Source organism: Impatiens glandulifera, chromosome 1, assembly GCF_907164915.1.
Source record: "Impatiens glandulifera chromosome 1, dImpGla2.1, whole genome shotgun sequence".
Taxonomy (NCBI): Eukaryota; Viridiplantae; Streptophyta; class Magnoliopsida; order Ericales; family Balsaminaceae; genus Impatiens; species Impatiens glandulifera.
In genome coordinates, this window is record NC_061862.1 from 122,279,410 (window position 1) to 122,295,575 (window position 16,166).

General features: G+C 31.0%; 1 protein-coding gene across 1 annotated transcript; it reads right to left on the reverse strand.

Moving 5' to 3' along the window:
- Positions 1-5,466: 5,466 nt before the first annotated feature.
- Positions 5,467-7,032, reverse strand: LOC124919681 (probable galacturonosyltransferase-like 7). Its single transcript, XM_047459994.1, has one exon. It carries the CDS (start codon positions 6,789-6,791, stop codon positions 5,661-5,663), a length of 1,131 nt encoding a protein of 376 aa, XP_047315950.1. The 5' UTR covers positions 6,792-7,032; the 3' UTR covers positions 5,467-5,660.
- Positions 7,033-16,166: the final 9,134 nt, after the last annotated feature.

The following is a 16,166-nucleotide window of genomic DNA, read 5'->3' on the forward strand; positions in this document are numbered from 1 at the left end:
AATCAACTCCCAAAACCATATCACAACCTCCCAACTTGATCGTTCGAAAGTCTAGTAGAAAATCATGACTCTATATTTTCCAAGCTAAATTCATGCATAAGAATCGACTAAATATTCTGCCTCCGCTTGTAATAGTCACCCCCATAGGCATTGTTTCATTTAGAACACAACCCTACTGTGATGTAGTACCCTCATCAATAAACGAATGCGTACTACCACTATCGATTTAATTTTTATTTTCCTTTTCTTGATCTGCCCAATAATCTTGAGCGTGGAATTATTGGCACTCCCATCAAGAGCGTGCATTGAAATCGAACCCCCATGGTTATCCCTTTCGACTCTGTCCTCCTCTTTAGCCTTAAGAAAGTCATTTTCTTCATCATAGGTATATTCGGCTTTGGACTCATCTTTAGCTTTAAACCAGTTGTCTATCTCGTCTTCCATTGCTTCAATATTGAATATCTGATGACGATTGAGGCAAACGTGATCTTTGGAACATTTCCCATCACACTTGAAACAAATACTTTTAGCACGTTTTCTCTCATTTCTGCAAACGTGAGATCTCTAGCTGGTATTTCAATAGTATTTTTGTTAATAGTTGGTATAAATATACCTTGTTGGCTATTACTCCATGGAGGTTTTGGTTGTGTTACATTTGGGGTCTGAGTTGGCAATTTGGTGAACAATTTCTTTTCCTTACCAAGAGGTTTGAGGAACTTGTACTTCACCTTAACCAACTTTATTCTTTGATCTAATGTCATTGGTCCTGTCATCTTTAAAACCTCTTTCAATTCAGGTCGTAAGCCTCCCATGAAACTTTTCACATTGTATTCGTCGTTCTGTGGAAGGCATTTAACTGCAACCAATGCTCTTAGCTCTCAGCATTGATAGATATAGTCTTTTAAAGTTCATGTCTGTCTCAACTAATTAAATTCTATTATCACATCTTAGTGTCCCCCTTCTTGAAATTCCAATAACACCTCTTCAGAGAATTCTTCCCAATTTGGTACTAGATGATCTATCAGATAATCATAGAACCACACATTAGCCTCACCAGAAAGAAAATAAGACACGTAGCTTACCTTTTCTTTTTCAGGCATGGTGAAGTGATCAAAAAATTTATTGACTCTTTTGATCCATCTCCTAGGGTTTGAACCATCAAATTTGTGCAGATTCATCCGTGGTTGCTTAATTGACATACCTCCCGCAGTCTGTATCGAATTAGGACATGTAGTTTTCTTCCAATTACTGATAGGAGTCTCAGTTGTTCCAAAATTTTGTCCGACCGTCTGTTTTTCTGGCCTTATGTAAATACCATCTCTCTCATAAGAAGTTGTTCCATATCCATATCTCGGCTGTAGTGGAGGTGTATGTGAACCTCCTCATTTGTCTTCGGTTGATTTATTATTTGTGTTCAAATTCTTGGATTCCAGTAGTCTTATTATAGATTCAGACTTCTCAGTGCTATCTTTCTGTATAATCTCCAAGTGACGAGCAATTTCAATCTGCTTCGTTTCAATATTTTGATTAGCCTTGAGATTCTCTCGCTACAGTAAGTGGAACTTATCATTAATTTGTGATTTCATCGTCTCGATGCGTTCAGTTAGATTCTGGATTATCTCTTCATTACTTTTGTTGCGTGAATTCACCATTTTCAACGAAAGTCCGAGAATCATAATCTCTGATACCAGTTGTCGTGATCACCTTGTCAATCACGATATAAGTTTCACAATAATAGTTAGAGGAGAGAAAAAGAGAAGAACATAACAAGTAGAAGAACAAATTGAATACAAAAATAGATTGATAAAAGAACAAATTGAATAGAATAACAAATTGAATAGAAATTGGGAGTTTAGAGTTAGGGTTACAAGGAGTGACAACTCTCGTAATTAGGGGTGAGCATTGAGTGGATTAATTCGAAATCCAATCCAATCCGAATCCTAAATACTAATTCGGTTTATTTCGGATTGGATATTTCGGATTGGATTGAGATTGGATCGGATTGAATTAAATCGGATTGGATTAGGATTATCCAAATTATCCAAACTATCTAAATAAAAATTTATTTTTTAATTTATTTTTCTTTAAATTAAATTTCATCTGAATATAATATATATTTTACTTATTATCACTTTGACAACGATATTTATTTTTATTTTTATTTTTATTTTATTATTATTATTTTTTTTCAAATTCAAATTTAATAATATTAAAAAATTCGAATTTAAAAATAAAATTAAAAAAATTAAAAAAAATTAATTTTTTTTTAAATAGTTTTAAAAAATATATAAAAAAAAAAATTGTTGACTAATTTAAAGTTGATATATATAAATATTTTTTAGTTTGGATTATCCAAACCATTTTCAATCTGATCTGTATTAATTAGTAAAATAGTTTGGATTACCGATTGAATAAACTTAGTTTGGATTTAATATAGATCGGACAAAACGGATTGATTTTACCCATTTGCTCATCCTACTCGTAATTAGAAAAAGAAAATATAGCAATTAGAATATCAAAAATATAATAACCCTCTCCTTGATAATTTTATCCTTATTTAAAGATTAACAAATTGTAAAATAGTCCCTAAAAGATATAACCATTTCTATTTCAGCCCTAGTCCAACTCAGTAAAATATCGATGATAGAATCTTCATTGTTGTAAATATTAGAGTGACGACATAAAATTGCTCAATCCAACTCGTAAGGGGACTTCTGATCCCGCCTCCTTTTCCTCTTCTTCACGTGAACATAGACCTCGATTTTCAGCGCTCACAGCCTAGGGGAGTTCCAAAGAAGACGAATTCCATAGTTAACAACAATGGTGAGGCAATGTGAAGCTTCCACCGGAGAATCATAATTTTGATATGAAAACAAAGCTTCGTTCTATTCTTCGGTCCTAGATTCCCTACGTTTGTTCTCCGAATAATAGGCGACGAAGAAAGCGATTTCTCGAGGATCAATGTTCTGATTAGACGACCTTGAGCATCCCTACATAAGGCTGCAACATCGGAACTCAGCGAAGTCGGGAGCGGATAAGAAGAAGATGACAACGACTGTTAAAGCTCTTTTCTAGACTTATTCCTTTCAGTATTCCTAAATTGTTGAGAGGCGTTCGAATTGTCTCTCAAAGTTTCTATTATAGAACTTATTTACGGAATTATTTATTTCATTCATAAATAATTCGGCCCCTGAACTTTCTTTCAATGTGTAATTGGGACTCTAGACTCTTTTAAAGTCTAATGTTGACACCAAACTCCTCATTTTGAATTATTTTCAATCATTCTGAAATATTTTGACCCTTGGACTATTTTTTCACGTCTAATTCAATTCCTAGACTTTTTATATGTCTAATTTTGGCTTCAAAGTTCCAATTCAACATTTTTTTTTTAATTCTTTAAGCTTGTTTGGTTCCATTTTCATACTAAACAAATTGTTTTATTAATTGAAACCTCTAAATTATTTTAGGAAAATTATAAAATTCAGGAATAGTCACAAATATTATTTTCTAGAAGAATAATAAATCTCCATAATTTTAATGGCCCGTTTGGATAATGAACTAATTTGAAATGCTAATATTTTGAGTTCTAAAATTCAGAAAATTAAAAAATTTATATAGTGTGTCAAAATTTTAATGGCCGTTTCTATATTCTTCCTTTCTCTATTTGCTCAAAATTTTAATACCTTATAGCGGATAATATTCATCATTTTCTATGAATCCAGATCATGCTGAAGGTTGGAGACGTTCTGGTGAGTCTAACATTTATCGACAACTTAAATGTTATTATTTTTATTTTCTTTTATACAATTAGGGTTTATTTTATTACTAGTGGGTTTAGACTTGTGTGTATAAATAGTTTAGGGTTTTTGACATAATCTACTCATTTAAAGTTGTTTATAAAGGTTTAAACACAACAACTCAAGACTTTTAAATTTTTCTCTATTAAAAATATATAAAATTGTTCTTCCAAAATTTGACTTTTTTTTCATCATTGTTGTTGGAAGATTCAATTATTGGAACCAAGAATTCCAATCCAATTAAAGTTTGAAATTCTAGACAATTCCAAATTTTAGAAAGACCCGATAATTAATGAACCTAACATGATTCTCAACGTGTTTTATTGTCTCAATGAGGACTACAACTTTAATTCAAGAAATAGATAAAACCGAGGACTCTAAGACGGTCAATTTCATCAATGAACATTGCGATAAGCTTTTGACATGTAATTTCACAAACATTCATTACATCATCTCCATTCCATTTGTACTGTATATTTTTTTAAAAAATCATTCTTATTTCATTTCTACTGTATTTTGTAAAAAACAAATTCTTTGTTATGTTTATAACAGTTTGTATTCGCAATAGTGTTTAGTTAATTTATACCATAGGCTCCAACATTTAACAAATAAATTCAAAATTCAAAAATCTGAAATCGATAAAAATTCTAAATACTAATTTTATTTGAATTGGCTATTTTTGGAATCTAAATTGTCTGTGTATTAAGATTATTTATTCAATCAAATATATATTTTTTAATTTTTTGTTTTACTAAATTATATTTCATCTATTTTTTTGTTCAGTTACCATCAATTTTCTATTTAGTCAAATAAAAAAAATATAATTTAAAAACATTGCATTAACAAATTAGAGACATTTTTAAATAAATTTAAAATAATTTATTTAACATTTTTTCTCAATTCAATCTCATACTAATCAATATAATAGTTAATTTACAGATTATCCTAAATTACATATTAAATAAATATAATTTGAAGTATCCTGATTTATGGATTGAATAAATATAATTTGAATTTAATATGAATAGAGTTTCCATTCAATTAACATTAGCCAGTAAACCATATATAACAATGTAGAATATCTGCTACAAGCTTGATTCATGGAACACTAATCAGTGCTTGAAAAGACAGTCACACCAAAAGAATCCACATGCTAGTTTTACATTATTAATTGGGGGTTGCATCTAATAAACTTTGTCAAGTTAATGCTAGCATTATTTTCTATTCTTCCAAATTAGTATAGAGTCCTGTGTCACAAAAAGAAACTCGAGTTTTATAAGAAACCAACAAATTATGGTCATTGAAACAGTCTTTGTAAGCAAACAATTCTGTAAACCTATTCTTCCAAAGGAATGTTCAAAGTGGAAAAATTATTATACAACAGCCCTTCAAATGATCTGCAACTATTAGGCATTATCAAACTATCCAAATCAATATCATAAAACAGATAACACAATTATCTGAAATTACAAAATATACATAGACATGGGTGGTGGTGGCTAGAAGAGGGTGCCATAGACATGTTCCAACTGCCTGCAAACCATGAAACAGGCAAGCAGAAATCTTCCTAATGATCCTAGTATGTGTGTTTTAATAATTTTTACAAGGATTTAGTGGGGGGATAGATAACAACTACTACACTTTGATACTATGGGATTTGAGGAATGGATAGAAATAACAAGCAACAAGAATATAATAATAGCCAGCAAATTGGAATTCATTTCAATGGTATCACTTCCTTTTTTTCCCTCCTCTTATTCCCAGAGAATCAGTTATATGTCAAATTAGAAAAGAGAAAAATTTGAAAGCAAACAAAAAAATTGAAGGAACAAATGAAATTTACCGGCAAGAGCTAGTGAAAACTCATATCAAGTGTCCATAGAGATCATACATTGCCCATAGTGAATCCAAGGGACACGATTTCTTTGAGTCAAGCCTCAGCCATGGCTTGCCGCTGCCACTCCAGTGTAGTAAACTCACAGGACCGGGATGCAAATTCCGACAGCTTCCCTTGATGTTGTCACCTCCTAAACCGTGTTGGTTCCACCGGTGCTCGATAGGAGCAACATTTCCGGCAAATACCAGAAGAAACGGCGGCAAAGACCCTAGTTCATAGATCCTGTCTCTCTTCTGAACTTCCATCCATTTTTCTATCAGCTTTGTGTACCCAAACTGCCTCCATTTCACCAAGTCAATCACCATTACACCTGTGTTGAAGTAGCAAGGGTTGCGTCCAGTAAACGTGCTAGATAACCACTTGTCCGACCAAAACCCGTCTGTGAAATACCTGGTGAAGTTCGCGTGACAGTATTCCGGCACTCCAATAGTCATCTTTTCCAGGCTGGTCGCCCATAGCTTAGAGATGTCGTCTACAACTACGAGGTCGGAATCCAAGTATATGACTCTTCTCACACAAGGCTCAAGCAGATCGGCCATGTAATTTCTTGCATAATTTAGTGGTTGTTCGAGAGCTTGCCTTACCGAAGTGGAGATTAAGCTTCGAACAATTTCTGGATCGAAGTAATAGAATTTGAACTTCAACTGCGGGAAAGTGGACCGAACTAGGGTTTCGAGATTGGTCTCCGAGACAAGGAAATGGAAGAAGATATCTTCAGGACACAATGAATTTTGCAGAATGGAATTGACGGCAGCGATTGAGCCTCTTAGGTAATCGACATCGAGAGTAATCGCGACGTGAACAAGGGAAGGATCGCAAACTCCCTTTCTCTTGAATGTCTTCTTCTTGTTCTTCTTCTTATCCGTGAGACTGCATTCATCGGCATTGCGAAACGCAGGTGCTATTCTGTAGGAAAATCGATCGTCAGAGGAAGTCTGGGTGGGAAATCGGAGGTATTCTTCGAGATTGGAAGATCTGATGGCTTCTGCTGGTGGAAATGATTGCAGTGATGGAGAGAGAATGACCGTAACCATTGCGACAGAGAAAAACCCAGATAATTTCATCAACCAGACCGTGTTTAAACAATAAGGAACCATGATCTTGTTCTTGTTCCTGCCTGTTCTTAGACTTGAAATGGAAGAGTCAAAGGAATGCTATGCTATGCTAGGGTTACACTAGTTTGATGATGTTGGTAGAAAATCTCTGAACAGAGAAAGAGAAAGAGAAATGAATGAGCCTTAGCGCTGCCCACCCTTTTCCCTTCCCCTCCAATCCAATCCACTCCTATGACGTGAAATCGAAGCGACCTTGGGTGTGAGAAATAAGAACACACTCTTTTTGTCTTTCTTTCACCCTCTTCTTTGATCTACTATGCGCCGACGCCCCCACTGCAGTCCTCTTTTTAAACTGACCGGTTTGGTCGCCGGGTTGCCATTTTTTACATTCTACAACAGATTCATTCTAATGGATATTATTAGGTTTATTTATCTATTTTGCTTAATTTTATTATTTTCTTATAGTCAATTGTTTTTAAAGTTTTCAATATTGAATTAACAACTTACTAACTTAATTGTTAAGAATTTGTATATAAGAGAAAAAAAGTTTTGTTTATCCTTACTAAACAATAAGGACTAAAGATGATATTAGCTTTCTAAATAAATTAATTAATTAAATTAATTTTAAGATGTATTCTACATTTTTTTTCTAAATCATTCAAACTTCTTTCACCCATTTCATAAATCATATCTCTTAATTTATTAACTAAAATATTAAATATTTTTATTTTAAATTATTATTTTTAATTTAATATATATATATATATATATATATATATATATATATCAATATTCTTTAAATATTTTTAACTAAAATTTATCATCAATTATTAATTTTCTACTATTCAAATTATTAAAATAACCCGGCATTCCCCAATCACATTTGCAAACTGCGCAGAGCGATTTATGGCCTTAAACAGGCGCCGAGAGCATGGTATTCCCGTCTTAGTTCTCAATTAATTTCATCTGCAATTTCAAGAGGCCAAATCTGATGCTTCTCTCTTCGTTTATCATTCTCCGACTTGCCTCACGTACATTCTCATCTATGTTGATGACATTATCATTACCGACTCATTCTATCCCGACTTCTATTACAAACTATTACACTTGATTAACGAGTTTTATTTAATTTGAAATCAATATTAAATAACTAGTTATTAAATCAATAATTTAATCACTAATCACCTCATCATTTAAATTTGAATCAACTTACTAAAAAAATAGTTATTTCTTTTAATAAAAGGCACAATTACCCTATTTAGGACTTTTTATTGGGTTTGATTTAAGCTATGTGAAACTTCAAATATTAAAAGTGTTTATTTCATTTTGTTGGTTTGATAGGTCATTTTTCTCTTTTAAAAGGGAAATATGACGAAATGACCTCAATAATAGCCTTAAATGGGTAAAGTGTCGGCCCATAATTTAAATAGCGTTGGTAACCCCTTTTTTTCTGACGAAAATGCCCCTATTGCGTCACGCATCCTTCAGTTGCGTGACGCAACCGGGTGCATTGTAAAAAGTCCACAATGTCTTTTCTATATAACTAGAAAATTTCTAGTTCTTCCCATTTCTTTCTTCCCTGTTCTCTCTCTTCACTTCCCCTTCTCCCCTTCTCCTCCTTCTCTCTAAAAACAAGACGACCCCCGACAAAGACGTCGGAATCCCAGCAAAGGAAGGATGTTCGTTGCTACTGGTATGCTTCCTTTGTATTCCACTTATTATTTCTTTCTTTCTTTGAACGCATTGTTTGTTAGGTTTAAGGTTAGGTAAATGTCACCATTGCGGCGGAATCCGGGTGCGTCACTCGGGTGCGTCACTCGGGTGCATCACTCGGGTGCGTCACGTAACTGCGTCACGCGACTAGACCATTTATAGTTAGTACTTGCATTTCATTGTTACAGTTGTGTCTCTCGATTGATAGTATCATTTTTTTCAATTGCAGATGAAGTATTTGCTGACATATTTGTTGTGTATAATGGAGAGTGGAAAATCACAGCTGATGGTACAAGGTCTTTCTGTGCAAAATCATGCAAAACTATAGATATACCCCAATATACTAAATTTTCCGAATTAGTTGATATCATCTATGAGACGATTAACGTGCAAAAGTCCACATATGATTTAGTGATTGAAGTAATGTATGATGTTTCTGCAAAACTTCCCCCTGTTGTTATTGAGCGAGATAATGACGTGGGCATCTATTTATCATGGTTGATTTCAGGTCGCAGATCGTCACCTTCGTCACCTCTGTGTGTCTCATTAGTAGAGAAGTATTCAAGTCAAGATAGTGCACTACCACTACTTACTAAACAAACTATACTTGGAGTTGTTTCTCAAGTTGTTTCTCATTAGATTGTATTTGAAAGTGAAAATGAAGGAGGAGGAGAAGAAGATGAAAGGGCTCATCATGAACTAATTAATTATAACGGGTTAATGACTTTAATTATGAACGAGTTAGTGACTTCCAAGGTACTACTAGTCCCGCACCAGCAATTGCACGCACGCCGCACTGATCATCAATACCTACACCATATAGTGCAAGAGCGTCAATGGGTACACCATCTAGTGCAAAATTAAACATCATTATATATATAGATTAGTTAGTTAAAAAGTTGAACTTATATTGTTACACCGTCCCACGTTCATCAAATTTAGTGTTAAATTAAAAATGGAAAGTGTCATTAGCCTAATTGGTTAAAGAGTTGTACTTGTTTTGTTAGGTTGCGAGTTCGAAACATACCTATTACATTTTTAATTTTATTTTTAACCGTTTTAAGTTTATGGGCGGGTCAACCCAGAATCCGACCCAAGTATCATTTTACTCTCACATATATATCCAATTTAACCACAGCTCTCAACAATATAATTTCTCTTATAATATAAATTAACCAAAAAGGGAAGAAGTTATAGATATAATAGATGAACAATTCTAAGAAAATGATTTGTCAATCAATATATGGCTCAGTCCGTCTCACCAAACCAACTGATTCTCTTTTTATGATCCTCTTTTATATGTACTTAGTTTAGCTAGTCACCCAACCAACTCTTCCATGTTCACTGAGAATTCTAGATAAAAATACTTTCCAAACGGGCAAATCTTATACAGTTGTTAAATAGAGAGCAAGGTAAGGGCCTCCATTATCTCTCATTTTCGAAACAAATATTTCTCCAACTTCTTCTATTTGTTTTGAATACTTTAGTACTCGGTAGTTTGCATGACATCGGAGCTTTTGTAAAATAAGATCAAGGAGTCCATTATTGGCAAGTCGAGAATCTGTGTGAGTAAAATACATCACTCTGTGTTGCTTCAAAAGTGGGAGATTCTTTGTTTTATAGTAAATGGACTGATGAGAAACAAAACAAAACAACAATAATAGCATAAATTTTGGTATATTTCTTTATAATTGATCACCAAATACGAATAATGCAATTAAATACGAACCTTAGACCAAGATATCGATGTCTTCGTGAGGCTCGATTTCAAAATGCAGTTTGCGTCGGTGCAAACTATAGTTTGTGCAAGCGCAAAATTTAATTTGCGATCCCAATTGATTAATAATTCGGCAACCCTTATTCTAATAAGGAAGAAGATGGGATAATCTCCTACGCAATAGAAAAAATTAATTAAGCACAATATACATACTGATAGCAAAATGCAATTTGCGCGGTCAGTCTTCGCAAATGCAGTCATTCTGTGTCGATGCAACATGCGCAAACTGCAATTTGCACCGATACAAAGTGCAATTTGCGCAAAGTGAAATTTTCGCCGACTCAAATTGCAGTTTGCGCAGATGCCAAGTGCGCAAATTACATTTTGCACCGACGCAAATTGCACTTTGCGCCGATGTAAAGTGCAATTTGGAATTTGTGCCGACGTAATATACAGATTCAAACCATTCAGCATTCACAAAAAACAATTCTTCAACTAAACCTCTAAAACCTAAATCTTAAAAACTTAAAACCATTTCACAAAATCCGTGCATGCAAGAGTAAAAGGATGGAAAAAAACAAAAACTCACTTGAATTACAGACGTTGTCGACTGAAATGATGAATGGGTCGTCGGGGGAGGCGTTCTAGCGTCACTAGGAGTTTCTTAGGGAGTAATTGATTGGGGTGCTGATCGGATCACGATTGGGGAGAAGAAGATCGAAAAAAGAGGAAGAAGAGATCGAAAAATCAACAATCGGGAGGGAGAAACTGAAATGAAGAAATTGGGAGAACGGGGGAAAAGAAGAAGAAATATAATAAGGGCGTTTTTGTCTTTTTCCAGGGGCAAAAGGTTATTTTTGCAAATAACGTTGGAGGCCTGTTATTTTTAAAAATAACCCTATTATGAGGGTCATTTCGTTAAATTCCCATAGAATTCCGGTTAGAAGCAGATTGATCCATAACTTCTGAAGAATGATTAGAGCTACAACACAGAGTAAGAAGAGGGAAATAGGTTCACCCATATTCATAGTGGAAGTTCATAAAATGTTGAAAATAGTTGATTCAATCCCTTTCCTCAGATCCAATGCGGACATAGTTAAAGTTGGAGATGATGTCATGTTAATATCATTTTTCCTTGTCTATCTCTACTGTAAATTTGTTAGATATCTTGTCTTTAAATTACATAAAATGTATATACATGATGTTACAAATAAATTAAACAAAGAATGAAATCACCAAAATATAATGTTGATTCGATGCATGTAATAGACACATTTCTCTTAAAACAGTTTCATCGTCTCCCATTTGTGCTGGAGCTTATCCTAGATGGTTGTTTCTTAGGGTACACTGAATCTAATAGTGATTCTTCAATGAAATTACTACACATCAAACTAGATCAATGTACCTGAACTATCACCGGGTTTCAATGGAAAATATCAAGTGAAGAACACAAAGCACACTCACAAAACAAGAAGAGGGATTTTGGAATTCTTGAATGATAAAAAATAAAGGATGAACTGATGTGAAATGAATAAAGAATGAGTATTATATTGTTGAAAATTAAACCTTCAAATAAAACCATCCAAACATTTATTATCAATAAATATTTCTCATTCATTTGTTAATTAGTCCATAATTAATTAACATCAGCCAATATTGATTTACAGAAATGCAATGTTAGACATTCAATGCTAGCTAATTGAAAAGTCTATATATTAGCTAATTTATTGGCCAATTAAAGTTGAATGTTCATCATTATACTTTAATTTTCTAATTATGCATTAAATATTAATTAAACAATTAATATTTAATTATATTTTGGATTAAATTCACCGTTATTCACGTTTAAATTTAGTGTGAATTTTATTTGATTTTATATACTCATAATATTATTTACATTCATTAATGTAATTAGCTTAATTTTAACAATCCCCCACATTAATAGAAATTGAAAGATTAACCCGATGAAAGGTTCAACAATTGAATTCTACATAGGATAAGTAGGTGTAATCCCTTACACCTTCCCTTATGAAAATATATAACTTTACTAGACGATTAGTAGACTCGATGTCCTTGAACTATTATGTCATTTGTGTAAACGATTATACACTTTCACATAGAATTCTCCCATATACATGTCAAGCTCTCATGGTTGTCTCCGTTTTGGCCATGAAACACGCGCCTAGTTCTGTGACAGGGTCTAGAATTGAGTCGTGCAATTCTTTTGAAGCGGTAGAATTCTCCCAGATACATGTCAAGCTCTCATGGTTGTATCCGTTTTGTCCATCAAACACGCTCTTGGTTCTATGATAGGGTCTAGAATTGAGCCGTGTAATTCTTTTGAAGCGACTCCACTTCTCCCTCACATAGGTGATCTCTTTGCTCACAAAGAATCATTAAAATCGATATGTTTATCCTTGTCAAAATATATATTGTTTCGTTATAGGATTAATCATCAATAGTAACTTTCCAAGTTAGTACAATTAGGTTGTCCCATTGAATCCAGTTCTTGGGATCTCCAGTCTACATAAGTTGAGTTTTCCTTCATACCAACTTATAGTAGGCTAATGTCTCGAAAGACTTTAAACTAAATCTCTATTCAATAATTTGATTAGTGGATCCACAATGTTTTTTTTTTGAAAAAATGGATCCACGATGTTATCTTTGACTAACATAGTCAAATGTGATAACTCTATTAGAGAGTATAGTTTAATGACATTATGTCTAAGACACTTATGTCTAGACTTGTCATAGAATATAAGCTTATCCAATTTCAAATTATTATCACAATAATTAGAAATTTCCGTTCGTACATTCTTAGATAATCTTGGAATATCTTCTAATAAGAAACATAGTCATTCGTACTTGCTTACCATTTAAACATTTTTTTTATGAAAATATTGTTTACTTAGATAACTAGTAGACAAAATGTTTTTGATTTATTATGCATTCGTGTAAACAATTATATATTTTTAATAAAAATGTTTTATTTTTCGACATAGGTCAAAAATATAGATTATAACGTTTAATCTATCAATTATAATTTTCTTAGAAGATTTGCATACGTAGATTGCACTTCCAAGTGTAAATATATTCACTTTTAGACGTAAAGTCTTTCATTTAATAATATCAATATATCATTTGATTACAACATGATATTTCGTGTAGTGCAATTCACATCCTTAATAGATTTAATTATTTTTATCGTAATTTTCAACAATAAAAATATCATACAAAAGACACGTAATGAAATAATTTTCATTGTCTTATATATATAATTGTCACATTCACTTTTATCAAAGTATGATCAAATTTTCATATCATTATTATAAAAAATTTATAAGTCATACAAACACTTTATAAACTTTTTTTTTCATCTATTTCATAAAATCATTTTAAAGACATTGGTTCTTCAAATTTTTTATGAAAGTAATGTAAAAAATAAATGACACGTTTCTTGATTTTAAAATCCTCAAATTTTAAATATCGATTTGAGCACCAACTTAGCAAATATAAACAAGACATTTACTTGATATTTTTTTTTTTTTGTAAAGTTGCGCAACTTTATCTTTTGTAGAGAGCATATTTCTATACCAATAAATTATCTTTTTATTTATCATAATATACAAAATAATTTTTGTATTATTATCAATAAAAATATTTGCCCCCACATTTGTGTTGGTACCGTTTTTTAAATCACACACATTTATATGATTTAAATCAATGATTTTCTAATCAATAAATTGTCACACAACTCCTTTACAAATTTCTTTTGTTATACTTATCATACAATAAATAAGATAACTATATTATAAATATTTAAATGAATAGAACATAATTTCTATACAAGAGATTAGAATGTTTATTCATATATAAATCATTCTTCACTATCTCTACATAAGAAATTATAATATTTAATCAATTAAAATATTTATTTCATCACATTATTTCTATAAAAGAAATTAAAATATTTAACCAAATAAATATTCACAATGTCACATGATTTTTACAAAATAAATCATAATATTTTAAGTATCTTTGGCCAAAACTGCTTAAACATTTATATTGGTTGCACGTTTGCATCTCATAATATCGGTACATTTGTCACATTATTCTCAAATCAAACAAGACTTTTCTTGTAATTATTTGATTTCAAAATTATCAAATTAAGTAAGTCTTTACGATGAATTGAATAATGTATATCAAATATATAATCGAATAGTTTAGAAACATAATCAAACAAATGACATGTCATATATTATTAAGCGAATATATATATATATATATATATATATATATATATATATATATATATATATATATATCAGTAAGAATATCTCTATAAAATAGATAATAATTAATTAGAATATTAATTATTACAATTAATTAGAATATTTACCATTTATCTTTAATTAAACATAAAACTAATTAATTATATTAATAATTATTAATGTCATAAAACTATTCGTTTCTTAATTAACTAGATTAACTTTAACTTTCTATAAAAAAAAAAAATTCAATCAAAAGACACATAATTTTGTGATAAATTTAATAATTATTTATTAAAACAAAATGTATATACAATAGATCTTTATTCATATATGTTTACAAATTGCTATATAATTATACTTATTATGAATGAATATGAATCATCATATTATTAGCTATATGCATTATATATATAAATAATCACTTAGCAACACAATCAAATAAAATATATCTACAAATATATTTCATATCTTAATCGAAGAACTTACATTTTCGTGTTTTGAATAATAATTGACGTGAAGAGAGTATGTACTCTCAAAACAAATATGTGTAGATTATTTTCACTAAGACAATTCTTGCGAAGACAATTTCATCTAAAATAGTCGTGTCTCTTTAGCACAAACAACCTATTTAATATCAAGAAATTTAATGCCTCAAAATATTAATGATAACATCATGTTGACAAATTAAATTTCTACATAAGAAATTCTTAGGATACTCAATTCATTTCATAATTTCTGCATAAGAAATTATAATGATTTCAACATTAATGATTAATGTCATTTAGACAAATCTTATATTTCTTTTTTTAAGAAATCATTATTGACCCCATTAATCTCATAGTTTCTACACAAGAAATTAGAATGATTTTCACATCAATAACTCAAGTAATTTTAAGGGGTCTGATTTCTATAAAAAAATCATTAGCCACCCCATTCATATCCAACATCAATGGATAGAGTCATTTTAATGACTACCCATTTATCTCATAAGTTCTACACGAGAAATTGGAATGGTTCCAACATCAATGACCAAAGTCATTTTAATGAGTCTGATTTCTACAAAGAAATTATTGAATATCTCATAATTTCTACTCAAGAAATTGAAATAATTTCAATATGAATGACTAAGGTTATTTTATTGTCAGATTTCTACAAAAAAATCATTGGCTGGATTCGAACAAGAGACCTCCCTTTCACCATGCACCTTTACGTCTGAACTTTAAATCATTGCACCAACGCGCTTTTCATCATTCTACCATTTTTATGACCTTTTGTATTTTTTCCAGAGACAACTTATTCTTCATATTTGACTAAACTCTGTCAACAAATGAATATTTACACATTTAAAATGATAACTTAACATCATAATCAAAATATAATATATAAGACAATATATATATACTTATATGAATAAATATATTATCTATTCTTAGTTATAATTACTAAAACCGTATGTTTCAATTATAATTACTATTAATAAATTATAACTATTAATTTTTCTAAAAATTTTATTTTCTTATTTTCATTTATTATTAACAATAATTTTAGTAACCAACAAGCATTTAATTAAAAAGAAAACAAATTATTTTTTTCTAATTTATTTTCTAGATAACTTTTGTATAATGAATATACATTATTTTTTTTTAGATTACACATCAACATATATAACCTTATAAAATTAAGCTTTCACACTATGTCCTCCGCACCCGTCAAATG

Bases quoted from the DNA above. Each gene is read 5' to 3' on its own strand.
- LOC124919681 (XM_047459994.1), bottom strand. From the start codon at position 6,791: ATGGTTCCTTATTGTTTAAACACGGTCTGGTTGATGAAATTATCTGGG.